The sequence below is a fragment of the Pseudonaja textilis genome, chromosome 3 (genome assembly GCF_049901715.1).
Source record: "Pseudonaja textilis isolate UNSWEBS1 chromosome 3, rPseTex1.2, whole genome shotgun sequence".
NCBI lineage: Eukaryota > Metazoa > Chordata > Lepidosauria > Squamata > Elapidae > Pseudonaja > Pseudonaja textilis.
The window spans coordinates 47006434-47033075 of NC_141992.1; the positions used below are offsets into that span (position 1 = coordinate 47006434).

Below are 26642 nucleotides of genomic sequence, written 5' to 3' on the forward strand. Positions count from 1 at the left end.
TTCTGTTTGGTGTTATAAGCTATTGTTGGAAGGAAAATCCATCTGGTTCAGTTCCAACCCTGGAGAAAGACGCTGGAGATAAAATGGAGGCTGGAAGTTGATTAGAAAGAAGGTCCGTTTATTGATGAACAGAACCACCGGGGTTTGTGATTCTGGGGCAGCTGACCAAATGGTTGAATGAGTGGATGGATCTTTATAGGTTTCTGTGACTTTGAAGTTTGAACTGCTCTGTGGGTTGTACAATGAAGGGAAAATGAAAGGGGGTTGGGCAATTCCTATTGTGGCTAATGTCTTTTGTCCTGTGTTGGATCTTGGGTGATGGGCTGCTTGTTCGAATCCTACCATTCTGCTTTGGTGAGCTGCCAAACTTTGCTGCAAGGAGTTTTGAAATATCCTGTCTTGAATGGATTTCTACATGCAATATTTGCTTTGCTTATGAATGGAGCCATCTAGATAGTTGGCTTCCTCTTTCAATAAGCTCTTTATCTCCTTAAGTGCTGGCATTTGCTGTGGGCTATTAAGAAAGACTGGGGGCTGCTTTCTGCCTCTAAAACATGTTTCTCCATTTCTCTTTTAGGGAAATATAATATTCTCCCTTTTTAATATTTAATATTTTTAATATTCTTCGGGGCGGGGGGCTTCCCACAATATCATGAATACTGTCAAAGTGTGGTGTTAGTTGAGCACAAAATAATAGATACATTAAATGTGTGGGTATGTGCATATAATGAGCTAAAGTTATTGCACGATGATAAATACATTTGATTATAATTCCTGTGTGAAGCTTCTTATGTACCTTGGTAGGGGCTCCAAGCTCTTGACATCTGAATTCACCAATGATTAATTATCAAGAGCAGAGCCCACTATCTGTCTCAGTCCCCACCTTTCCTTACCTGTCTAACTGAGCTAGCACTCACTCTCTGCTATCAGGTTTCCTCAAGAGGCAGAAATGTAATTTTGAATTGACTGTTTTGATACAAACATTTAATTTAAAAAAGCTTTTTAAGATGGAGAAGGTGGCAGGGCATGCTGCACACAAGTAAACATTATTTGCCAGAAAGTATAACCCCTGCTCTTGAGGACAATATGTGGGGAGATGGATGATTGTTTAATTTGGGGATTCTCCATTTTTTAAAAGTTTATTGGGCCATGATTGCAGAATGTTTGAGAAACACTGGTGTAGAAAGAAATTTGCATAATGACATCGGCCATACATTCCTATGCATTTCTATTTAGAAGACTTCTAAAGAGAATGTATCTAAATATAATGCTGATACACTTTATTGTTTTTTAATTCCGCACAGGCCTTGAAATATGGACAGGGGCTTTTTCCCACGAAGGCAGAGGTTCCCCAGAAGACACCATGATCAGTGGTTTCAGCAGAATGTAAGTTTTTCTGTTTAATTCTTCCCAACTCTCAACTAGTTTCTTATTCAGACATTAGATACACACACACACACGCACATACACACACGGGATGTCAAACTTGATTTAATTGAGGACTGCATCAGGGTTGTGTTTGACCTCAGCGGACTGGAGGGGAATTGGTCTGGGGGTGGGGGTGGCCATGGTGGGTGTGGCCAGCTCAACATCACTCGTGTCAAGGACACCTGTGGTGGCCAAGTGCTAAAGCAGGACTTCCCTAAGACCCTCCCTCACTCTCATTATAATCTCATTCCTTCATTTCTTCTCTTCTTCTTCCTTCCCTCTTCCTTCTCCTTTCTTCTTCCTTCCCCTCTTTCCTTATTTTTCCTTCCTTGCTCTCTTCCCACCTTTTTCTTTATCTTTCCTCTTTCCCTTTCTCCTTTCCTGTCCCTTCTTGCATGCTCAAATGGAAAAGAGGAAACATTTCTCATTGTGTTTTGCTTTTAGTTTGTTTTGATAGCCCTCCTGACAGCAAAAATGGAGCCCCCCCCCCACACATGGTCCCCCCAGGGCCCCATTTTTGGCCATGATGTCCTCCAGCAGTCCTCTGCCAGAAAAAAACAGAGGGGACAGCGCGGCCTCCCAAGCTCTATTTTCGCTTGTAGAGAGCTTCAGGACGCCATTGTGGCTCAAAACAGGGCATGGGGGTGCCACACATGCACCCCACACTGCTGGGCAGTCCTTTGCTGTTTCCAGGTCGGCCCCATGGGTCAGAAATAAGCACCCTGTGGGCCGAATCCAGTCCACGAGCCTTGAGTTTGATACCCCTGTTACACACAAACAACACAAAATTGATTCTTGGAGAATAAAGGTTATTTTTCTTCAGAAAATAACCTGGTTCAAAAATTCCACTGTTTTATAAAATTATTTTTTATGAATGAAATGAAAAGAATTCTATCTAGAACCTCAATACTGTGGCTGATAATTTGAGGAAATTAATGTGATGTTGGAAGAATGTTTTTAAAAGTGCCCATTACCTCTTACTATTGATTGGAATGGTAATGGCCTAATACTCAGACAAGGACGACTACACTGGCAGATAATTTCAGTAGCCCAGCAGCATACTGAATCTAAACAACAGAACATCTACACATTTTTTATCATAAAGTTCTTTTTATTCTTACTGCTGGTAGGTATACATATAACCTCACTATGTTTGGCATTAAAATTTGAAAATTTCTTCCACTGGTAAACAAAAATTCTTAAAAGTGAAAGGCTTTTGCTGATAGAGAAGAGAAGAGAAGAGGAAGCACATGTGAGAACAAAGCCAGAAGAAGAAAGAAAACACCCTGCAGGTGTAAATGAACTGTGGTCAGGAGAGGAATGGATGAGTACATAAGAAGATCCAACACTAGAAGAGGGGTAACTGCCGGAATCCTGACACTTACAACTTTTCGTTTAGTGACTTTTTGAAGTTACAAGAGCATTGAAAGAATTTACTTACAACTGGCCCTCTCACAAACATTGCAGCTTTCCCATTTGGATCCTTGGCAACCAACTATGTACCAGTATTTACAATGGTTGCATCATCTCTGGTCATATGATGGCCATTTGAAACCTTTCCAGCCAGCTTCTGACAAGCAAATGAACATATACACTGAACAAGTGCAACAATTTACAATTAAGGCAAAAAAAGTTGTAAAATTGGGCATGACTGGTTTAACAACTGCCTTGCTTAGACATGGACAAAATGGACATTCTAATCTCAGTTGTGGTCATAAATTGAGGACTACTTTTATGTGAGAGCAGTCAGTGTCAAAAGATATGAAACTTGTTGTTCTTCTGCCATGGAGAAGGCTTCTGGTGTTTGAAATGGCAGAAGTCCGAGATGAATGCATTGTTTTCTTGGGCTTCATCTTTAAGAGGGAGAGGAGGAAGTAAAGGAAACAGAGAGGTACAGCGAGAAAAGAGAAGAGAAGAGAAGAGAAGAGAAGAGAAGAGAAGAGAAGAGAAGAGAAGAGGATATAGTTGAGGCTCAAAGACTCCCTATCACTGTTCTAACATTTGGTGGAATACAGGGCATTTGTTCAACATTTTAAGATGCTTTCTTCCCCCAACTTTCAGAACAGGCATGAAAATAACCTCAAATCCGTTTATTTTGAATCTGACATATTTTGTTGATGTTGGCTTCTGAAGTTCAACCTGCTAGAGGAGAAAGTTCTCAGAATCTAAGCTGAGATGTAGCATGAAAACTGTATATTTTTGATATATTATAATTTATTTCAGGTGTACCAGTTTTTGTAGAACGCACCAACATAATTGTTCAGTAGTTCCAAGCCATTATTTCCAGAAATTCTGGCTTATTATTATATGTAAGCCAGCTTTATTATTATTATATGACTTTGGGCCAGTCACTCTCTCAGCTCAACTCTCTTCACAGGTTGTATATTAGAGAATGTATAATGTATCCACTTGAGTTATACAAATTAATGATGATGTACAGTATAAATCTGTAATAATACTGCTATTTTGTGATACCAAGTGCTTTTTTATTTAATGTTTGGAGTGCTGTTGGCTCCTTTTAAAAACACTGTGGGAGTGGGCAGCAACATAAGATAAACATTACCTCTTCTCAAGGTTCTTTTAGATTTAGATAAATATTTGGGTGTACCACCCTGCGTCAAGCTGTGCTGTTGATAAAAACTATAGCCAAAACAGCTCCACTGCTGTTTTCTCACTACTTAGCAAAGAGAAAATTATTTCTGGAATTCAACTTGCTTTTATATTAGTATGAAGACAGCTGTACATCTATGCATTCCTCTCTTTTGTGTTTTCTTTCTCCTGTTAGTAAGTCCTATCTTTTTGAGATAGTGAGAGTAGAGAATATGCTTCTTGTTATGCCACATAGGCTTCAGATATGAAATGGGATTTCAGTTACGTTCTAACATACACAAAGCAAGGGAATCTTCTGGCAATTTTTCCGAGCAAATGACACATAACTACAATGTCTTCTGAACAGTGGATCAATTTATTTCAAATTCATCAACAGATCTATATGATTAAAGTTCTGGGGAAATTTAAGAAATCCAAACTAGGTTTTTGGTTTAATTGCTTAAACTATGTTCTCTTTGCTTATAGTGACCAAATGCTTGATTGGAGGCCACATTAAGACGTATAGTTTTCTAGGATTAAGAATTTTTTTTACTTGTCCAGTGCTCTGATAAGTGGAGAGGAAAACCATTCCCTATATCAGTTCAGAATTACCAACGTTTTCTAGGCAGGGCTTCCTTGGTTTTACAAAAATCCAGAGTCTAACCAAACAATGTTTGTGTCTTGAACAGAAATCAGCCTTCAGTAACATAGCCCAGTGACTGTTTATTACATAACTAATGGTCAGGTAAATGAAAAAGACTAACACAAAGATAGAAATTACAGAATGATTCCATTCCAAGACCAGTGACTTAATTATTGGCATGAAGTTACTGAGAAGATAGGAGAAATGAGATGCAGTAATAAAAAAAAAAAAAAACCCTCATCCTCATAGATGATGACGTAATGGGATATTGTTATTGGAAGACATTATTATGGAGAACTAAAGAAAATTACCGTTTCAGTGTCTCCTTCCCCAGTACAGTACGGTAATGACAAATACACAGTTGGAAAAATTAAAAGACCAAATTAGGGGCAGATTATGACGGATAAAATTTGTATGGTAACTAAAAATCGTCCCCAAATTGATGGCATGATCTTTTAGTCAGTTATGAGCCTCCAGAAGTTACAAAATTTAAATGGAACAAAGCATCCTTTGCTTTTACTTTTCCTCATGCTCATTCTTCTGCTCACTCACTTGACTCTTATAACTCGAGTTGGCCACTATCTGACAGAGGTCCTCTATCTGACAGAGAATCTCTACTGGAATGTTTTGTTTCACATCTTTTTTAGTTTTCCAGTTATTTGGTTAAATTGCCCTACACAACACTAATTTAAAAGCTGTCACTTTAAATGTTTGTCTTTCCAGTCAGCTTCCTCATTTTACAAGGGTCTGTTTTTCTAACTCCAGGAGTTTGTTTTCCTGTTTGCAGGAGTTTGATATGCCAGTGATAAGATGTGAATGTCCAAAAAATTGTTTCTTGAGTTCTTTCATTGATGTTGGTTTTGTTTTCTACCCTTATTTTCTAACATTATATATTATAAAATATTAACCATTCAGTATGACTGTGCAGCAGGGAATATTATGAGTAATTTTAATAAAATTATACAGTGCTAATATTGATGATACCATGCTTAATTAAATTGCTAATGGCACTGTATCCTGTTGGAAGTTAATTAAAATATAAATTGTTCATTAAATTTTGCAAACATATCCAGACAAGCAACAGTATTCTCTCTTATTACTATATGCACAATACAGGTGACACTCAAAAAATTAGAATAGCGTGCAAAAGTTCATTTATTTCAGTAATGCAACTTAAAAGGTGAAACTGATATACGAGATACTCATTACATACAAAGCAAGATAGTTCAAGCTGTGATGTGTCATAATTGAGATGATTATGGCTTACAGCTCATGAAAACTCCAAACCCACAATCTCAGAAAATTAGAATATTGTGAAAAGTGTTCTATTCTAATCAGCTAATTAAGCCATAACACCTGCAAAAGGTTCCTGAGCCTTTAAATGGTCTCTCAGTCTGGTTCAGTAGGAATCACAATCATGGGAAAGACTGCTGACCTGACAGTTGTGCAGAAACCCATCCTTGACACCCTCCATAAGGAGGGAAATCCTCAAAACGTAATTGTAAAAGACGTTGGATGTTCCCAAAGTGCTGTATCAAAGAGCATTAATAGAAAGTTATGTGGAAGGGAAAAGCGTGGAAGAAAAAGGTGCACAAGCAGCAGGGATGACCACAACTGGAGAGGATTGTCAGGAAAAGGCCATTCAAAAGTGTTGGGGACTTTCACAAGGAGTGGACTGAGGCTGGAGTCAGTGCATCAAGAGCCGCCACACACAGACGGATCCTGGACATGGGCTTCAAATGTTGTATTCCTCTTGTCAAGCTGCTCCTGAACAACAAACAACGTCAGAAGCATCTTACCTGTGTAGAGTTGTAATTGCAGGAATGTTCCAATCTCAGATGGCAAACCTCAGATAAAGAATGTTTCCAAGCAAATACAACTCAGGCAAACAAAGTCACTAATCTATGGATAAAGGAGGATTAGAGAGGGGAAGTAGACATATGTTAGACCTTAACTAGAGATAATTAATTGTATGGATTACTGTACTAAACAGTAACGACAGTTAAGCAGTAACCAAAGTTAATCAATGATGGAGGATAACTAAAATGTATATAAATGCAAGACTATACTCCAATAAAGATCATCATAATTCAGTTGTTCATGATCAAACAACTCGATTGCCTCGACATTACAATATACCTGGGCTACAGAAAAACAGAACTGGTCTGTTGCTCAGTGGTCCAAAGTCCTCTTTTCTGACGAGAGCAACTTTTGCATCTCATTTGGAAACCAAGGATCCAGAGTCTGGACAAAGAATGGAGAGGCACATACTGCAAGATGCTTGAAGTCCAGTGTGAAGTTTCCACAGTCTGTGTTGATTAGGGGAGCCATGTCATCTGCTGGTGTTGGTCCACTGTGCTTCATTAAGTCCAGTGTCAACGCAGCCGTCTACCAGAAGATTTTGGAGCACTTCATGCTTCCTTCCGCAGATGAGCTTTATGAGGATGCTGACTTCACTTTCCAGCAGGACTTGGCACCTGCCCACACTGCCAAAAGCACCCAAACCTGGTTCAATGACCCTGGGATTACTGTGCTTGATTGGCCAGCAAACTCGCCTGATCTGAACCCCATAGGGAATCTATGGGGCATTGCCAAGAGAAAGATGAGACATGAGACTGAACAATGCAGAAGAGCTGAAGGCCGCTATTGAAGCATCCTGGTCTTCCATAACACCTCAGCAGTGCCACAGGCTGATAGCTTCCATGCCACATCACACTGAGGCAGTAATTGTTGCAAAAGGGGCCCAAACCAAGTACTGAGTACATATGCATGCTTATACTATTCAGAGGTCCAATATTGTTCTATGTACAAGCCTTGTTTTATTGATTGCTTGTAATATTCTAATTTTCTGATATTGTGGATTTGGGGTTTTCCTGAGCTGTAAGCCATAATCATCACAATTTTGACATATCATGGCTTGAACTATCTTGCTTTGCATGTAATGAGTCTATCTCATATATTAGTTTCACCTTTTAAGTTGCATTACTGAAATACATGAACTTTTGCACAATATTCTAATTTTTCAAGTTTCACCTGTATATCCTAATAGTTTATTTCAGCCCAATAAACACTTTTCTGAGAACATGTTCCTGCTGTTAGTTCATTCTCTTTTCTGTTACAAAAGTTTATCACTTACACTGTTAAGTTTGTAATTTTTCCTAAATGAAGAAATAAGATTCCTTATACAATATGGCATCTTTTAGCACTGATTTGGAGAGGAAATATTAGAAATTCAAGAAATTCTACTGGCAGCCAGAAGCTATTTTGGGAAAGAAATAGAAGTTTGCCTAATTTTTTAAAAAAGCTCTCAACCCACCAATTTCTCTTCAAAATTTGTACATCACTTCCTCAGTTGTGTACTTTTAGTTAATATTGTAATTGATGGCCCTCAAGTAGCAATATGATTTTGGGGGTTAGCTATTCAAACCAGTTAATTTAATACATTAAGCCTGATCCATAAGCATTGCTTATTGAATATTTGCATTGTGCCACAACACTGTCAAGCAAATAAGAAACTGCTACTTTGTTGGACAACCAGAAATAATGATCCGCCTTTCTCTCAATAATATGACTTTTGTTAACTGTTTAAAGCAGGGGTGTCCAACCTTGACAACTTTGAGACTTGTGGACTTCAACTTCCAGAATTCCTCAGCCAGCTGAGGAATTCTGGAAGTTGAAGTCCACAAGTCTCAAAGTTGTCAAGGTTGGACACCCCTGCTTTAAAGGATTTCTAGATTAGTCACAATTGTGAATAATACTTATTTTTTAATTACCCAGTATATACCAAATGAAAACTTTTGGATGGATCCTTGGGACATGCCACAGAATCAGTTTCCAGAGAGACCCCCTCCATGGTGGAACCATCACTATCCAGAGCAAGAGAGGTATGTTACTTCCTCAGCTTACATTATTTAGTCACATCTTTTATTTGCTAGGTAGCTTTGCTTATTGTTGTTTTTAAAAAAGCAGGAAGCTACTTTCAATTTCTTAAAATAGCAGAATAAAAAAAGAAATAAAGCATGAATAAATAAAAGCCATATAACACTATTTATTGAACAAGCATGGGCAAATAATTTTTCACCTAGGGAGTATCTATGGAGATTCTCAGTCATCCAGGTCATGGTTGTCCCAGAGGAGCTTTTTCAAGAGGCAGCTAGACTTTCTGAATTTCTTTGAGGACATTTCACTTCTCATCCAAGAAACTTCTTCAGCTCTGACTGGATGGTGGGGAATGGAAGGATTTATACTTCTTGCAGACAACTGGCAATTTGGATTTTCAGCAGTTCATTAAGGTCACCTGGAGGTTTATCTGTGTCATCAGTGTCACCTGAGTGGTGCAAATGGGTGTGGAGCCTTCTTGGAGCTGTTGAAAGGACTATGTTGTAGATTGGAGATAGATGATGTTGTATCCCTCCCTCCCTCTCTGTTGAGAGAGAACTGTTCAATTTTGACATAGATGGCCTCTTTGACCCTTCTTTCAAACCAGCAGTCCTCTCTGTCCAAAATATGGATTTTGTTGTCTTCGAAAGGGTGGGCCTGTATCTTTTAAATGCAGATGGACTGCTGAATCTAGTCCTGATGTGTGTGTTCTCCTAAGTTGTGCCATGCATTTACGAAGTGGTTGTTTCGTTTCCCCAATGTACAGATCTGCACATGGCTCACTGCATTGTACTGCATATACCACATTGCTCAGTTTTACCACATATACCACGTTACTCAAACACCCAGACAGAAACTGAGCAGTGTAGAAACTAAGTTCAAGAAACATCATCTCTACCATATAGAGAGAAAACCATCAATCTGGTATAAGTATCATTATGTGTCAAGTGGAAAGGCATTATTTAGTGAGTCTCCCAGGAAAAGACGTTTAGTTAACATTTATGAACTTCTAGTTTTTACTTAGTAGCATACAAACTTGAGAATAGCAGTAAAAGTTTGGGCACAAAGTACAAAAATGATAAAAGAGAAATTGTAAGGAATTTTAATAATTAATATAAGAGGAACTGTGAACCAAGTCATCTACACGGAGAAGATCCTGTAGTTCAAAGGCTTCACAAACTCTACAAACAGGAGACTCCCTAAAAAGGAATCCCCTATAGGCTCACCAAAGTACTACAACCAAAGTACCTGCTTGTAGAATAGCACAAAGTTACCATGAGGAAGGTGGCATCTGTGATAAAGCTGAGCCTTGCACCACATCAGCTGGGCGCCTTGGTAAAAAACAGAAAGAAAAGTTGCTTCTGAGCCCTGGAGCTAGCTGAGCAGTAGGCCAAATCCTGCAAATATTTGGCTGGCTGGCTGGAAAGTAGACCAAAGTTTATGAGCTGCAACTGCCCTTTGTTTCATTAGAGTCTGCTGCCTGGCTTTAGGCTCCCTTGGAAGCTAAGTGTCCAGGTCGGGAGAAGCCTGAAGTCTGTGGGGAATCTGAGGGACAGAAGGAGACCCTTGGATGGCTGGATCAGAAGTATGCTGAGGCCTTTAAGCTACAACTGTGGGCTGGGAGCACTGTGTGCTGGTAGCGCCTGCTGCCCAGCTTTGGTCTTCCTTGTTGGCAACAGACCAAGGCCTGGAGGAATCAGTTGGGATGGATGGGTGAGATAGATGGGGGGACGCTTCAGTGTCCCTGAGGTCAGTCATATGAGTGAACAACTGCGGAAGAACTGCAGTGGTCATAACTTTGAAACTGGTTTATAAGTCACTTTTAGTGGATCTGTCATAACTTCAAACAGTTGCTAAGCGACTGGTTATAAGTCAAGGACTACCAGTATTTTCAACAGAAATGAAGCCTATGTTTGTTTGTACTTCTGCAGGCCCTACAACGTCGGTTTTGATAATAACACCCGGGGTTCCTACCATAGCCATCCTTACCGTGGTCGTTTTTGTACAAGATCTAAAAAGACCTTGAAAGGTTTGTGAGAGTAAAAGACTGGTATGTACTCCAAGCAAAAGAGAATGAAAGAGCAGAAAGCCTCCAAATGGTACAGAAGAAAAGTAGCTGATGAATAAGTGTAATCATGTAACAAAACATATAGTTTTATTTGGATTTTTGGATTTCGGTAAGAACCCTTGGTTTGAAAGGTTGGTAACCCATTGTAAAGAACGTAATTTTCTCGTGAACTGATTCCAAACCAACTTAGCTAGAAAGATTCATTTGCCTGACTGAAACTTCAAAATATAAATTATATAAACTATGATACTGAACCCCAGATAAAGCAATCACATTTTAGTTAGCATATTGCCTGCCTGCCTGCCTGCCTGCCTGCCTGCCTATCTATCTATCTATCTATCTATCTATCTATCTATCTATCTATCTATCTATCTATCATCTATCTATCTATCTATCTATCTATCTATCTATCTATCTATCTATCTATCTATCTATCTATCTATATCTCGCGCCTTAAAACTGGCAGGTGTTACAGCACATGCTCTAATGGACAGTCCATTATTATTATTACTTCCATGATTTCTCAATCCAGCACTGAATTTTTAAAAAGTGCCATCAATCTTCTGTTCAGGGAAGCAGCATTTACATTTTAAAGGAGGAACTTTCCTTTTCCTGGTTCCAGTATAGTAGCCAAAACCAACAGCAAAATTTAAATCTGTTTCTTTTAACTTTTTGGATGGTTCCTCTCCTGTACTATATTTAACTTTCAGCACAAGAATATACATGTGCATGATTGAATCCCCAATATTCTTTCAGGTACTCTGAAAAGAATAATACCGTAAAACAAAGCTTTTCCAAATTTTTGTCTCCTATCTCATGGAATTCATTGGAAACTTCTTATTTTCATTAAACTGTTTCTCTTTCTGCAGGAAGAGGTAATTTTCAAAACCAATCAAGTTCTTCCTTCTCAATCAATGTGCCGGTAAGAAAAAAAAAATCTTAAGGAACAGTGGGTATTTTTTACAACAAATATATTCAGACAATTTCTCATATGTACATTCATGGATATTCGGGTGAAGCAGTTGAAAAAGAGCATATAAAGCACTTTTCATATAGAGTATATAAAGCACTTTTCATATAGAGCATATAAAGCACTTTTTGTATATTTAGCACAGGTCAACAAGTCATATTTAGCAAAGGTCCCTTCCCATTACGTTGCTTAACATAACATTGTGTAAACCCACAAAACTGCTGAACTCAGGAACTTGAACTAACCATGTTGCTGTAAACAAGAGTGAACATGGAAAATAACTGATGGTGTAAGATACGTGAGTAATCAAAAATATACTTGTTATCTCTTTCTTAATAGACATGTATACAGTATTATCTTCCTTAATAGACATGTATACAGTATTATCCTTATTTGGTAAAATGTAGTGAAAGGAACGCCCAGGTCGGAACTGAGGTCATAAAGAGTATAGAACTATTGTCTCAGGAAGAACTGGGGGTTCAGAATTTGCCATGTTAATGCTCTGAACGCTTTGCGCAAATAAAACCTGTATTCTCCAACCTTTTGTGGTCTTGTGTACTGATTTGGAAGCAAGATTTGCTGCAACATGGGGAGGTATGGGGTGGAAATACTGAGATATGCATGATAATACCACACTTTTGGCATGATTTATATACATATCTCAAGTCTCATTAAGCAATTATATAATTGCAGTATTTGTACCTCATTTTGATCTAGTGCAGTTTGTTGTGGATCGTTGTATGCCAGTTGGAAAACAAACACAATCTTTTGCTCTTACATGAAAGGAAATACAATGCTGGTGTTTCAGTGGGAAATACTCAAAAAGCTACAAATGAAGAAAAATGCAGCTTAAAGATACATACAGTATTATAATGGTAGCTTGTGACCATTAAATAATTGTTTAGAGCAGTTACTATTGCTTTCTTAACTACTTCCCTGTTTCTGTGCTCCAAATAATTATGTGTCTTAAATGTTTGGAAATTACAAGCAAAGCCAAATAGCTATTTCACTTAATGAAGCTAGACATAAAGGCCTAAGCAAAATAGAGTACAGGTAGTCCTTGACTTACAACAATTCATTTAGTGACTGTGCAAAATTACAATAGCACTGAAAAAAAATGACTCGGATCAGTCTTTGTACTTATTACCTTTTCTCACCTGTTTTGCACTCTTATAATTGTTGCAGTATCCCTGGAGTCACATGATCAGAATTCATTCACTTGGCAACTAGCATGTATTTAGGATGGTTGTGGTGTCCCAGGATTATGCGATCACCCTTCTTTTGCAACCTTCCGACAAACAAAGTCAATGGGAAAGCCAGGTTCACTTAACGATCATCTTACTAACTTAACAACCGCAGTGATTCACTTAACAGCTGTGGCAAGAAAGGTCATAAAGTGGGACAAAATTCTTTTAACAACTGTTTTAACTATGGACATTTTGGGCTCAGTTGTGGTCATAAGACATACAACCATTCATTTAGTGACTGTTGGAAGTTACAGTGATCCTGAAAAAATATGACCTGTGATTGGTCCTTGTACTTATGACATGACAGCATCCCCATGGGCAAGTGATGAAAATTTGAGGACTTGGCAACTGGCAAGGATTCATTGACAGTTGTATCCTTAAGGGGTTGTGCCACCTGCAACCTTCCCAGCTGGTTTGCAACAAGCAAAGTCAATGGGGGAAAACCAGATTTTGTTTAATGATCATGCAATTCACTTAATTGTAGTGATTCATTTAACAACTGTGGCAAAAAAGGTCATAAAATCGGATGGGCTTCACTTAACCTCCTGGTTTAGTAATGGAAATTTTAGTCCCAATTGTCATAAGTCAAAGACTACCTCTATAGTTGTAGTGTTTACGAGAAAGTAATAGTGTGGAGGCATAGTGGTGCGACCTACTTTTTCTCTGATACCTTATATAAGCTCTGTATTATCCTATATCACCCATTATTGTTTGCCTTTGCACTCTGTATTTCCTTTGCCTACCTTTCAGTAGCCTTACCTTGTACTGACCTTGATACATATGTACCTTATGTCCTAGATTTATGTTGCTTATCTTGTCCTTATTGTTATGAACACATGTGTGACTCCAAAAGGAAGGATGAGTTGATAGATGCAAAGAAAAAAAAAAAGGAATGTTCTTGGCAGACATTTCCAGATGTAAATCAGATTAATCTCCCTCACTTACAAAAACATTTGTAAGCCAAGAGAAGCTAAGATGGGATGGGAATTCCATTGTAGAACTACCTGGGAAGTGCAGTGTTCCAGCTAGTATGAAAAGGGGGCTTTTCTGCAATCTTTTTTACAGTTCCTGTTAGCAGAAAGGACATACGGGTATACATTATCTTTAATCAACTTTTAAGCACTTTGTTCTATGACTGTGTTTATTGTCTTGAAACCTAAATAACCTGTCTGGTCATTAGGTGCCAAGGCAGAATGCCTATATATAATAAATGTCCATCATGTGAAACTCTTCTGTTACAGCCAAAGAAAACATTTGAGAAGGTGAAAGAACAGCCAGAAGATTCCAAGGAATTTAAACAGGACAAGGTAAATACTGCAACTTCACTGAATAATAGGAAAGGATTTAGAATATTTGTATAATAAGATGATGAGCTTCCAAACCATAAAAGGGTGTTGGCAATGCTACCTTAAATGCCTTGTTCTAAAACAATGTTTCTCAACCTTGGCAATTTAAGATGTGTGGATTTCACATTTTAAATGCCCGGGCAAAGTAGACTTCTGTGCATATTATAAGCTTCTGGGATTTCCAGGTACAGTCATAGGAATAACATGATGAAGAAAGAGGAGGGGGGAAAGAGGAGGGGGAAAGGATTCAGTTTAAATCATAGTTCATATTTAACTATATGTAAAGTTGATCAGCTTCCATTTTTTGAACACTTTTAGCATATTAATGACAGGTTGATGATATAATTTCCATAGAAGATTTCTCAAAAATTGGTCATACATCTTGAAGTTTTCTGCACTAGTGATTTCAGTTTTAATTTGTTTGATTTGTTTGATCCACTCTCTTTTCCTAGTAAAAGGATAGCATTTTGTTCTTGGGGTGGGGGAATGGTTTGCTTTTAAAATCTTTCTATGTTCTAAATAAACGTTGCAGGTCAAACCAAAAGATAGTCAGCCTGACGAAGAATCTCTTAGCCAGACTGACTCTGTTGTTTCTGCTGAAGTTGTTGCAAAAGAAGAATCACCATCTGGAATTACAAAAATCCCTCTTCACACCCAGAATGAAGATATTGTATTGGTATGAACCATTTCTTCATTTTATATGTTCTTTTGATGAGATTCCCTGTGATAACACTGTCATTGTGTGTCACTAAATATGGTTGCATGCTTTTTTTTATTTTGTGCTGAGTATTTGTATTTTGCTTTATTTCCTCAGTGTTTCTGACAGAGTTATTTAACTTCTTGCAGATATAGATTAGAATAAACATTAGAACTTTCTGATTCTCAAAAACTTATTTGATTTTTAGCAGTTACTATTGTGGCATACATCTTCATTTTCTTTAGAAGAAGATTTCTGATCTGCAGGTGTAGTTTAATTAAGCATAAACTGTCTAAAATTTAAACAACAATAGTCATTAATATTGGATTAGTCATTGTTTAATTTGTATTAAGCATAATACTTTCATTTTCCAAAGGTATAAAAATGTCTGAAATATAGAATTTAAATAATACAAAATGTAAATCATGTTGCTATTATCTAGTGATACTTAAGATTCATGGTATTTATTTTCTTCCATGATTACCTCAAACAATATTGTGTGTAATTGTGTAGCAAAGAATCTTATATGAAGACAGATCATAAGTTTTATAATTAAGTGAAGAAAAGGAATACATAATCAATTTTCTCAATTCATAAGGCTCCCTAAATTTTAAAACACGTCAAGTTTATGTTGGATATTATGGGTCAGGGTTTGCTAATGATATCCTTATTTAGAATAACTATAAAATATAAATGTGGCAGTTGTTTTATTTGAGTTCAGAATAGTCTTCTAAATGATGATGATGAATTAGTAGGGTTTAAGAAAGTAATTGGTCTGGTTTTTTTTAAAAAAGGTCATAACAGATATAGTATACTGAAAATAATGAGCTACAAGAATTTTAGGTACTACTAAAATATCGTAGTCATTTCAATGTATACATTCAGTAATCATATAATTCTTTAGTATTAAACACTTTAGTATTTCCCAGTCAAGGTCTTCTATTCCAGCACTGAATAGCCAGCCTCTTTGTGAAAAATTTTCAGATTAAAATAGCCTCTTAAGGCAGCAGCAAAAAGAAAAGCTGAGTTTCACGAACAACGACAAAAAAAAAGAGGAAGAGGAAAGGGGGCTGCTTTGGAGGGAGAAAGAAGGAAAAATAGGCTGACACAGGAAATGAATGAGAGGGAGGCAAGAAGAGAAGAGTTTAGGTGGCTGATAGATTTACTTAAAGAAATACAGTCTCCAGAAGACATTCATTCAATTCTAAAGTTTTCAGACCATGTGGAGCATGGAGGTGGTCCTAAAGACATAAAAACTCCCAAGTTGTCAGAGGAAGAAGACCCAGAAGCCTATTTTATCATGTTCAAAGAGTGGTTACCTTTTTTAAGTGGCCTGAGAGTGAATGAGTGGGTCAGGCTAGCCCCATGTTTGTAGCATCCTGCAACTAGGTGACCACTATTTATGATGGACATTCTGGGCTCCATTACAATCATAAGTTGAGGACTAACTGTAAATGCTGATTGATACGGATGTATAATTCTGTCTATAATTAATCATAGACATTTGGCTAATAATTTCAAATCATTTGTATTGTCTGTGTTTAATAATGAGGTAGACTATATAAACTGAGTGTCAACTCTGAGGCTAAGACACAACCTTCTCCCGATGAACTTCCAAATTCTCCAAGTCCTGGACTTAACAATTTTTGCTGTCATCATAGCCTTGGTCCCATCACAAATCTCTGGTTTTCACTGCCATTTAAAAACTCTCATTGTTTAGACAGCGCTGGATGTACAGTGTCTTGTACATAGACTATTCTGGAGACTTCAGGCAAACAGCTGCTGTACAAATAGAGTTGCTTATTGAAGTATTTTGGAGCATGTCATGGGAATGAAGTTCTTCCTAATAGCAAAGTAAAGTTCCTGTCCTCCTATGTTCAACAGTCTTAGTTTCTTTGAGAAAAGTATTTTCCTGTATGATTTATACATGCATAATGCTTGGATAGGGAGACACTCCACTCAGTCATTCATGCCGTGGTCATCTCATTTGGATTATTACAATACACTGTATATGTGGCTACCCTTGAAAAGTAGCCATAAGCCCAAGGAAGGATATTGTAACACCTGTGCTCTGCATTGAGTGCCAGTCTGCTTCCGAGTCCAATTCAAAATGTTGGTTGTGACTATGTGGCATAGGGCTAGGCTACCTAAAAAAGATCCCACTCCCATTACACCTTCCTATCCCATCTGATCAGGCAAGAATAGTATGTTGCAGACCCCATCAGTTAAAGAACTCTGAGTGGCTGGATGTAGGAAGAGACTTTCTCTACCATTGCCCCCTGTGGAATATTCTTTCCCCAGAGATGAAGCAGGCCTCCACTCTCCTGGCCTTCTGAAAAGGAGTTCAAACACGTGAGAAGTCCAGAGGAATACACAGCCATGAAATTAGACCTTCCTTTGCCATTGATTTTAATAGTTTTTAATCACTCTTTCCTCCTTCTAAATTTTTAACTTTTACATACTGTGTTTTGTATTTTATTGTATATTGTCCAAAGTCCCTCTGGGCATTTTAGAAATGCAAAAACCAAAGAAATAATGTATTGAAATTAAAACTGATCTCAAACTCCAACTGTGCTTAGTTGACAAGCAAAATAATCCATTACTTCATACGAAAATCTCAAACACAGCTTGCCTCTGTTGTTCCTTGCTGCCCATTTTATGCCATCCTCCAAGCAATAGCCCCCTCCCCCCATGGCTGCTGCTGTTACGTGAGCCCTCTTGAGCTCTTCCATCACCAGATGCTCTTATTTCATTGTTTCTAAAGCCCATAGGCTTCCCAATTAAACAGTTTTTCCCTCCTTCTTAAGATATAAGCTGAGGCAATACTCCTGAGTTTATTTCTTCTGTTTTTGTTTTGACATCTCTTCTTAAATCTCTACAGGATTTCTCTCTTCTCAGTTTTTGTTGTCTGCTCTATCTTCTTTCTCTCTTCAAATCAAATCCTTCTTGAGAATGAACATTCCATTCAGATACGTTTTAATTTGATAGTAAAGTTGATTTACCAAAGAAGTAAAAAAAAGTAATGGTGGTAATGGTGAGACAAAGGTGTTTTGCTTTTCCATTCTGTTTGTATATTTGTAACAGAAACTTAGCTCTATAAGCTTAGTTTACAGGATATGCCCATTTAAAGCCATGGAGATTGAGAATGTGAAGAACTGAAATCTTTCAATAATACATATAGCTTTCTGTTTAGAAATCTCCAAGCACATACTAACAGCTCTGGGTATGGGGATTTGCAATCCTAATCTATCAAGTAATGAGAGCAGGTGCATTTACCAGCATATTAAATGCTGATTGGGTAAGGTGTGATGTATCCTCTTCTTTGCTACAGCTGGCTTAAATCATATTTTTCTCAGTAACATTTCTTGAAGAATTACTTAACCATTTTATCCCATTCAAAACATTTTTGGCATCTTCACTTAGGGGTTTAGATGATTGTTTTAAAGAGTTAGAAAAACTGCAGTATGGCTAGTGATGGAGTTATAGCTTCAGGAAACCCTAATAAAAGTTAAATTAGCTCCTCCCTGTTTTTTTAATATTATGAGAGCATAATATACCAAACTGAGTTGTATATTTCTTTTATTAGGGAGATGCTAGTATAATGTTCTCCAGATTATGAACATCTCATTCAGGAAAATATTCTTTATTAAGTTATGATTTTTGACTATTGAGGATATATAATGAGTCTATCTTCTTTCTTACTTCTGTCTCAATCCTTGGCGGGCAAAAGCTAACATAGTGAGGTAAGCGAATGCTGGCAAATGGGAATTCCACAGGCTCCTGTTTACTCTTAATGCTAATGGCAACACTAGGAAGGAGGGAGGAGACTTGCTAACTGTTCTTATATGCCAATCTCTACCCTACAAATTGTTTCTTCTCCCCTCTTTCCTGTTCTGACTCAGCCTAAACAGAATCACGAAACAGACTCCTTGTCCCCCCCAAATTCCTGGCATTCACATCCAGAAAAGTCCCAGCAATAATCCTTCCAAGGTTTAAGTGCAAGAACAGACCTTATCGGTCCTTAGATAGTTGCCAGGCTGAGTCACAATGCTGTAAAAGAAAATACTTGGCAAGGAGTCTCTGTGAGGCATAAACTCAGATAATCAAATCTTCACAATAATAAGCAAACTGGTTGTCTCCTGCAAACACCCCTCCCCTTTTGCTTCTATTTATTCCCTGGGGGTGGGGGGCATTCAGCATCCACTTGTGCTTTTTCTTCCGAGTTGGCCTCTGTTCCTTAGTTGTTCCCTTCTCCTGACAGCTCTGTGCATACGTACCTCTGGAACAGGCTCCAGCTGTTCTTCTTCCCCACTTATCTCTAACTATGAAGGCATCTGATAAATGTTGGATTGCCCTGGCCCCATCTCTGCCTGCAACACAGAGCATCCATCAGAGTTGTCATAGCTTTGAATGGTCACTAAAAACTGGTCATAAATCAGTGATTCCTTGAATTCCACAAGGTGAGGGCTGCCACAAAGGAAGACCTGCTGACTCACCCACATCCTATGAATTTCATTAAGGGAGACCTCTTTCAACACATTTGCTTCTGATATTATATACAGGCTGCTTGTATTCTGACAAAACATTATGTCCTGGTGCTGTGACATTTAGGGCTTTAAAGAAACAACCAACACCTTAGCTCCATATAGAGTAGACTAGAGCATTCTGATCCAAGTGGCATCATAGTTAGAATACCAGCTAAACCTGAAGAAAGGTTTCCCTTAACCATAACTTCTAGTTACTGTTCAAGCAAGATTTTTACATCCAGGAGTGCCTCCAAGTCTGCATTAAAGGGTAAAAAGAAAAAAAAAGAATTTCCAGATAGTAAATGTACCCCGTGGTATTGAAATAGTTTTTCTTCAAGTCTTCTATGTTAAACTTGGTTAGCATTAAACTGGTTCTTATTTTTTTCCTTTTAAAAAACAACAACAGCAACTTCAAGATAAACAGAAAGATTGTGAGGTCACTGAAGATCATCTCAGTCAGGCTGTCTCTATATTGTCTCCTGGAGTATCCACAGAAGATAAAACATCATCTTGTAGCACAGAAGTCTTTCAAAACATTGAGGAGAAAGATTCTATATTGGTATGGATGCTTCCTTTATTTTGCTAAGGAATTGTTTTTTCATGACATATTAGTCTAAATAAGTAACATAACTTTTCTTTGTTGTCAGAGATCATTTTCATTCAGACTTCCAGTTGACATTGCAGCAACATCAGTGGCAGGAATCGCAGATCTGCGATCCCATGCTGAACTCTCCCCATCGAAGGGTTTTGTAAGGAGCCAAAACCACCCTGTAGGGGAGGTGAAGGACACAACTCTCCTGCTTGACCCGGGGAAAGCCCTCTATCCCAAAGGCGAAGAGCAGCAGTGGCCACCATGCCTGCCACAAAGCTGGAACAGCCAAAGCAACAAAGGCAGTGCAGGAGTGAGTAGAGGAACAGTGTGTGACTGGGTGGGATTAAGCCTGATTTCTGCCTAAAAATTATCCTCAAAGAAATGATCTTGGAAAAAAAGACTTTCAAAAGATTAGTTTTAGTGGCTAATGGGCACTTTGAACTATTGATTCAGCCCTGGAAAAAACTGGAATAGGAAAGAAATAAGAGTTTTTATTTGAAAGCATTGAATATTGGATTTTGAATTGGCTTGGGGTTATTCTGAAAAGGCATTCTAAACGCTAGAACTAGTTATTGGCTAATTTAAATGCTGGACCTGGCTCATCTAAATAATTGACTGTGTTTTGAAATAAATGGATTCTAACGGTAATTAACATCTGCTGGAAAAAAAGGCAGCATTAAAATTTGAGACAGGAGCGCTATCTGCTGACAATTGAAAGATAAACCATACTCCTGAGCTCCATTTCAGTGGGGGTGGAGCTGGAGTCTCAGCGGTACAGTGTGCGATCTTGAAGCTCCAAGATCTCCACTGATATCTCCGTTGCAGGACGGTCCCACCAGACCTAAACCATCCCGTAGAGACGGTGATTGAGGAGGGCACATCCTGTCGATCCCAGGGACATCGCAAAGTCCCTGGTTGATCCAGGAAAAGCCCTTTTTGCCAGTGGCAGAGGTGCAGCCTTCCAAGCTGCTGAAGCTGGGACAGCTCCGGAATGGAAGAGATTGGAAAGAAAGTGTGTCAGTTTGGTGAGATGAACTTTTACTTATTATTTCTTGGAGAGAACACCCTGAAAAAAATTAAAGTGGACTAAAAGTGAAGAGAAAAAGAATTTAAGCGGCGTGATTAATTGTCAAAGTGAAAGTTTTTTTTTCTTTTTTCCCTTTTTATTGCAACTTTGAATCTGACAAAGCTGTTTAACCTTTAGCTAGCTGGACTGGTACTTTTTAATCTTTTAATCTTTATTTGTATTTCTTTGTCCCTTTTTTTAACAACCCTTTTGAAAATCCCTTTTTGACTAAGATTCATCTGCTTGACTCAAGATTTATTTTTCTCCTTCAAAAAAAGGGGGAAAGACTTTACTTTTTTTTTTAGTTCCTGGTTGTAGATTGAGGAGGGGGAAGTGAAAGTGAAGGAAAGTAAGTAGCATTGCCACCCAGAGGCTTGGATACATTGTTTCTTTTTTCTTTCACTAGTTTGTGTTACAATCAAGGACTCTGAGCTGTGTATTGGAAAAGATAGAGATGAGCATGGCAGTTTGTTTATTCAGGTACTCATTTCTGAACAGATAGCTGGAGTTGAAGTTGAAAGAAAGAAGATTGAAGTGACCTTGAAAAACTCTGAGTTGACTTATCAAAGAGCCTTGGATATTTGGTGGCAGAGGCTTGTTTTATATTAGAATTGCTTTTTACCTTTTGCCTCCCTTTCTCTCCCCCCCCCCCACTAGTGGGGCTCTTTTTTTCCTCTTTAATTGGATTTTAACTTTTTAAACCAGGAACTAGAATGTAAACCTTTTATTTTGGTTTTCTTTTTGTTTATTAAGAGGAAGATATAGAATATTTTTCTTCTTTCTTTTTTCCTTTTTTATTTTTTACTTTTTACATCTACCATTGCAGCTAATTGTATTAAGGTATACAAGTGCCTGAAGATTTACTTTTTCCTTTTTTCCTTTGGAGTGGCAATTGCTTGCCTTCGTTTTTTTTTTCTTTTTTCCTCTTTTTTCCTCTTTTTTTCCTCTTTTTTCTCTCTCTTTCTTTACAGATAAGCATTACAAGATGAGTGGAAAGACAACAGCCCCAGCTTCTTTGATACCAACTCCCTCACCATCTGGAGGACAACGATCTATACAGACAATATTACAACAGGAAAAAGAGAAAGAGAAGGAAGTGACATTATAGATAATTGTGCAAGGAATTCAGAAAATTGAGCAAAAAATTGAAAAGGCAGATGAAAAAGTGGAAAATATTCAACAGATGATGATGAAATATGAAGACAGATTCAAAAAAATTGAAGAAGAAGATATTCAAAGAAATAAGAAAATTGGAGATAGTGATATTCGTTTGAGTGATGTCAAGAAGGGCAGATTTGAACCACTAGGATGGGAAATAGACAAATCAGAATTTTATCTAGATTTTCAAGATATAGAAGAAGGAAAAGGTGAAAATCTTGCTGAAATAATGGCAGAAATATTGGCAGAAGCGCTGAAAATAACCAAAGAAAAGATGATGGATGGGATGGATGAAGTGTTTCGTGTCTACACAAGATATGCAGTGAGGAATAAATTACCAAGAGAAGTTCACATTAGATTTACTAAGATGATTATTAAGACACAGATACTCCAGGTGGCAAGAGAGAAAACACTAAAATATAAAGATGAAATTGTGGTGCTGAAACAGATACCAAGAAGAGTAAGAGAGATGAGAAGAGAATATTTATTCTTGACTAAAAGAGGAGTAAACTACAGATGGCTAATGCCAGAAGGCCTCTTGTTCACTTGGCAGGAACAAACACACAGAATTGACACAGTTGGAAAAGCTGAGCTATTCTACTTAGAATACTTTAGAGAAAAGGAGGAAGAAGAAAGAAAGGAAGAGTCACTAATTGAGTTCCAAGAGGAGTATATAGCAGTAATTGAAAAAGAAAAAGAAGAAGGTGCAGGAGGCGGTGAACCAAGAGAACAACGAGAATTGAGATCTATAAGAGCAATAAAACCCTCTTATAAAGCGTAACATGGATGAAAGAAAATTGATTATGATTAACATAAATGGACTTAATTTGGCTACTAAAAGAAGGAAAGTATTTCATAACTTAAAAAAATTAAAATTTGATATAATCTGCTTAGAGATACATATTAAAAAACAACACGAATATATACTAAAACAAGGAAAACTAGGGAAATAACATCACTGGCACAATCTTAAACAAGAAGCGTGGTATTATATATTAAAGAAACAATTTTGGCAGAACTAATTTACACAAATGATGATGGAAGGATTTTGATGGTGGAAATAATGGATAACAGCGTTAAAACACTTTTAATTGCAATTTATGCCCCGAATGATAAACAAGAAGAATTCTATAGAAAATTACATACAAAAATAATTGAATTGGACTATGTTAATATTTGTATGATGGGAGATTTTAATGGAATAATTAATGACCGGTTGGACTATAAAACACAGAAAACAACAAAGAAAGTTAGAAAGATACTACCAAAATACTTCCTTCACATAACAGAAGAATTTAATTTAAAAGATGCATGGAGAGAGAGAAATCCTGAAAGTAAGCAATATACTTTTTATTCAAACAGGCACACATCCTGGTCTAGAATAGATATGATATGGATGTCAGCAGAATTATTGACTAATGTAAGACAGATTGAAATAGAAACAAGAACTTGGGCAGATCATAATCCAGTGTCAGTTATTTGGAAAGGACACAAGAGGAGATCCAGATGGACTTTAAATAATATGATACTGAAAGAGAAAGACTTTAAACAGAAAATAGAAAAAGAACTTGTTTTCTTCTTCAAAGAAAAGAGAAAAGAGGATACATCTTTACAGAATGTCTGGGACATGATGGCCTACAGCAGAGGTTTGGTAATAGATTATACTAGGAGAAGAAACATAAAACAGAAAAAGACATTTAAGACATTAGAGGATGACTATAAAAGACTGGAAAAAACTTTACAGATGTTCCTACGAAAAAGGACATTAAAAATAAAATGGATATAATTAAACATAAAATGGGACTAATGGAAAAAGAGGAATTAGCACAAAAATTAAAAAAGCTAAACAGAATTACTTTGAAGATGCAAATAAACCAGGCAGATGGCTAACTTATAAACTGAGAAAGGAAAGAGAAGCAAGAAGAATTATTCAATTGATAAATAAAGAAGGACAGGTCTACTATGGAAATGAGAAGAAAAAAATTATACAAGACTACTATGGAAAACTGTACTTTCAAGAGAATATTCAAGAAGAAAAAGTTAAACAATATCTTCAGAAAGCGGACCCACCTCAGATACTCAAAAACATTGAAACAATGTTAGAAGGAAGTATAACAATGATGGTATCAACAGAAGTCTTAAAAAAACAGAATGCTGGGAAAGCACCAGGTCCAGATGGTTTGCCAGCAGAATTTTACAAGACTTTTCAGGAAATATTTAATTTTCATCTTTTAGAAGTTATGAATGAAGTTATGTTAAAGAAAAGAATACCAAAAACATGATCAGAAGCATACATTACACTTATACCGAAGGAAGGTGCAGACCTACAGCAAATTAAAAATTATAGACCTATATCTTTATTGCACTCAGACTATAAAATCTTTGCTTCAATTTTGTCAGAAAGACTAAAAAGATACTTAAATAATTTTATTCATACTGATCAAAATGGATTTCTGCCAAAGAGACAAATCAAAGACAATGTGAGAATCATTTTGGATACTCTGGAATATTATGAAGCTCATCCTGAGAAGCAAATGGCCTTGATGTTTCTAGATGCTCAAAAAGCCTTTGACAATGTGAGTTGGCAATTTATTTTACTGCAATTGATACAAATGGGCTTTGGTAAGAAATTTATCCAAACCATTGAAACAATATACCATGAACCAACTGCAAAGGTGATGATGAATGGAGAATTAACAGAATCCACAGATATAAGAAAAGGGACAAGGCAAGGCTGTCCATTGTTGCCTCTGCTGTTTGTGTTAACATTGGAAGTCTTGAATCGGAATATCAGAGAAGAAAAAGAAATAAAAGGAATGAAAATTAAAAAGGAGGAGTATAAATTGCAAGCTTTTGCAGATGACCTGGTATTTATATTAGAAGACCCATTAGAAACAGCACCCAAATTAATAGAAAAAATAGAAGAATATGGAAAAGTAGCAGGTTTTAGAATAAACAAAGACAAAACAAAGATATTAACAAAGAATATGTTAGCAAGACGAGAGAAAGAGTTTGAAGAAATTTTAAATATTTAGTGATTCATATTACACCAAGATGTAGCACACTGAAGGAAGATAACTATGTTAAACTCAAACAGCAGATTGTGACAGATTTGATGAAATGGGAAAAACTGCAACTATCATTGATTGGGAGAATATCTACAATTAAGATGAATATATTGCCTAAAGTTTTATATTTATTCCAGACAATTCCTATTTGATTAGGGAAAGAGTTTTTTGAAGATTTAAATAGAATTGTGTTGAAATATATTTGGCAGGGTAAAAAAGCAAGAATAAAATTAAAACTGTTACAAGATGCAAGAATAAGAGGAGGGTTTGCCCAATTGGGAGCTGTATTACCAGGCAACAAATTTGATGTGGGTAAAGGAATGGATAACACCAAGGAACAGTAGATTATTGACTTTAGAAGGCCATGACTTGTTGCTGGGATAGCATGCCTTTCTCTGGTATAACTAAAACTAAAACACAGGGGTACTTCAGAAGACATATTCGTGAGGCATTGTTTTTGAACTGGGAGAAGATAAAAAGACAATATTACTTAAAAATTCCAACATACAGGTCATGGTCTCGTCACCTGTATGGTCGGGCTCTCTCCTCTTGCTCCAGCTGACTGAAACCTCCCCCCCCATGGACCTTTCCCCACTCTTTAAGTTTTCTTTATTCTCATTCCCTCCATCAGGTCCCTAAGAATACAGACTGGCTGGGCAGCTTCCTCTTCTCGGGTGGGGGATGGTTGATGATTCCTCCCCCCCTCCCAGTAGTTTTAAAAAGGGAATTATCTATCCATTTTGCCCTTCGAGCAGAGGCAAACCTTCCAATCCAAACATAAGAGAAAAGGAATCATCATGGGATTTGCCAGGAGAAATCCAGAAGGTGGATTTCCATCCTATTTCTATCCTTCAAGGAGATGAAGATGAGGAATGCATTTAAGGGGGTGCTACGGGTCTGTAGGATGATTCTCTTTCTATTATGTTTGGATTGGAAGTTTTGCCTCTGCTCAAAGGTCAAAATGGATAGATAATTCCCTTTTTAAAACTACTGGGAGGGGGGGAGGAATCATCAACCATCCCCCACCTGAGAAGTGGCTGAAACGCTGCTGGCTGTGGTGTGATGTCCAGCAGGGACTCTGGGCTCTGTGTCTTGCCCACTGGCAGCACTCCGAACGCGGCATAAGTTGCGGCGAAGGCAGAAGGGAAAGCAGCAGCGGCAGGTGATGAAGTTCCTGCAACGTAAAGTGCCCTGCCACCACTGGGGCCAGCATCCACGCCGCTGCCGCCCGCCTGATGACCCAGCCTGCAGCCAGCACCATACCCGGGTCTGCAGCAAAGGCGCTTGGCAGGGCTAGGGAACTCTCCATGCTCTGTCATGATTGGCCGTTAGGAGTGGCTGCTGACGAGGCGTGGCTGCCTGAAG

The 26642-nt window shown here is 37.6% G+C and overlaps 1 protein-coding gene across 10 annotated transcripts in view; it reads left to right on the top strand.

Moving 5' to 3' along the window:
- The window catches only part of LOC113446154 (uncharacterized), a 51965-nt gene that overhangs the window by 6271 nt on the left and 19052 nt on the right, over nucleotides 1–26642 (top strand). For 4 of the 10 annotated variants that reach the window (XM_087929521.1, XM_087929524.1, XM_087929525.1 and 1 more), the window contains 8 exons: nucleotides 1305–1386; nucleotides 8438–8544; nucleotides 10471–10568; nucleotides 11477–11529; nucleotides 14066–14131; nucleotides 14703–14846; nucleotides 19800–19952; nucleotides 20041–20322. In XM_087929521.1, the coding sequence (XP_087785647.1) occupies nucleotides 1315–1386; nucleotides 8438–8544; nucleotides 10471–10568; nucleotides 11477–11529; nucleotides 14066–14131; nucleotides 14703–14846; nucleotides 19800–19952; nucleotides 20041–20322 (975 nt within the window). In that variant the 5' untranslated portion in view covers nucleotides 1305–1314. The remainder of the gene's footprint in view (nucleotides 1–1304; nucleotides 1387–8437; nucleotides 8545–10470; nucleotides 10569–11476; nucleotides 11530–14065; nucleotides 14132–14702; nucleotides 14847–19799; nucleotides 19953–20040; nucleotides 20323–26642) is intronic. The other 6 variants (XM_087929526.1, XM_087929527.1, XM_087929528.1 and 3 more) reach the window with 3 other exon arrangements.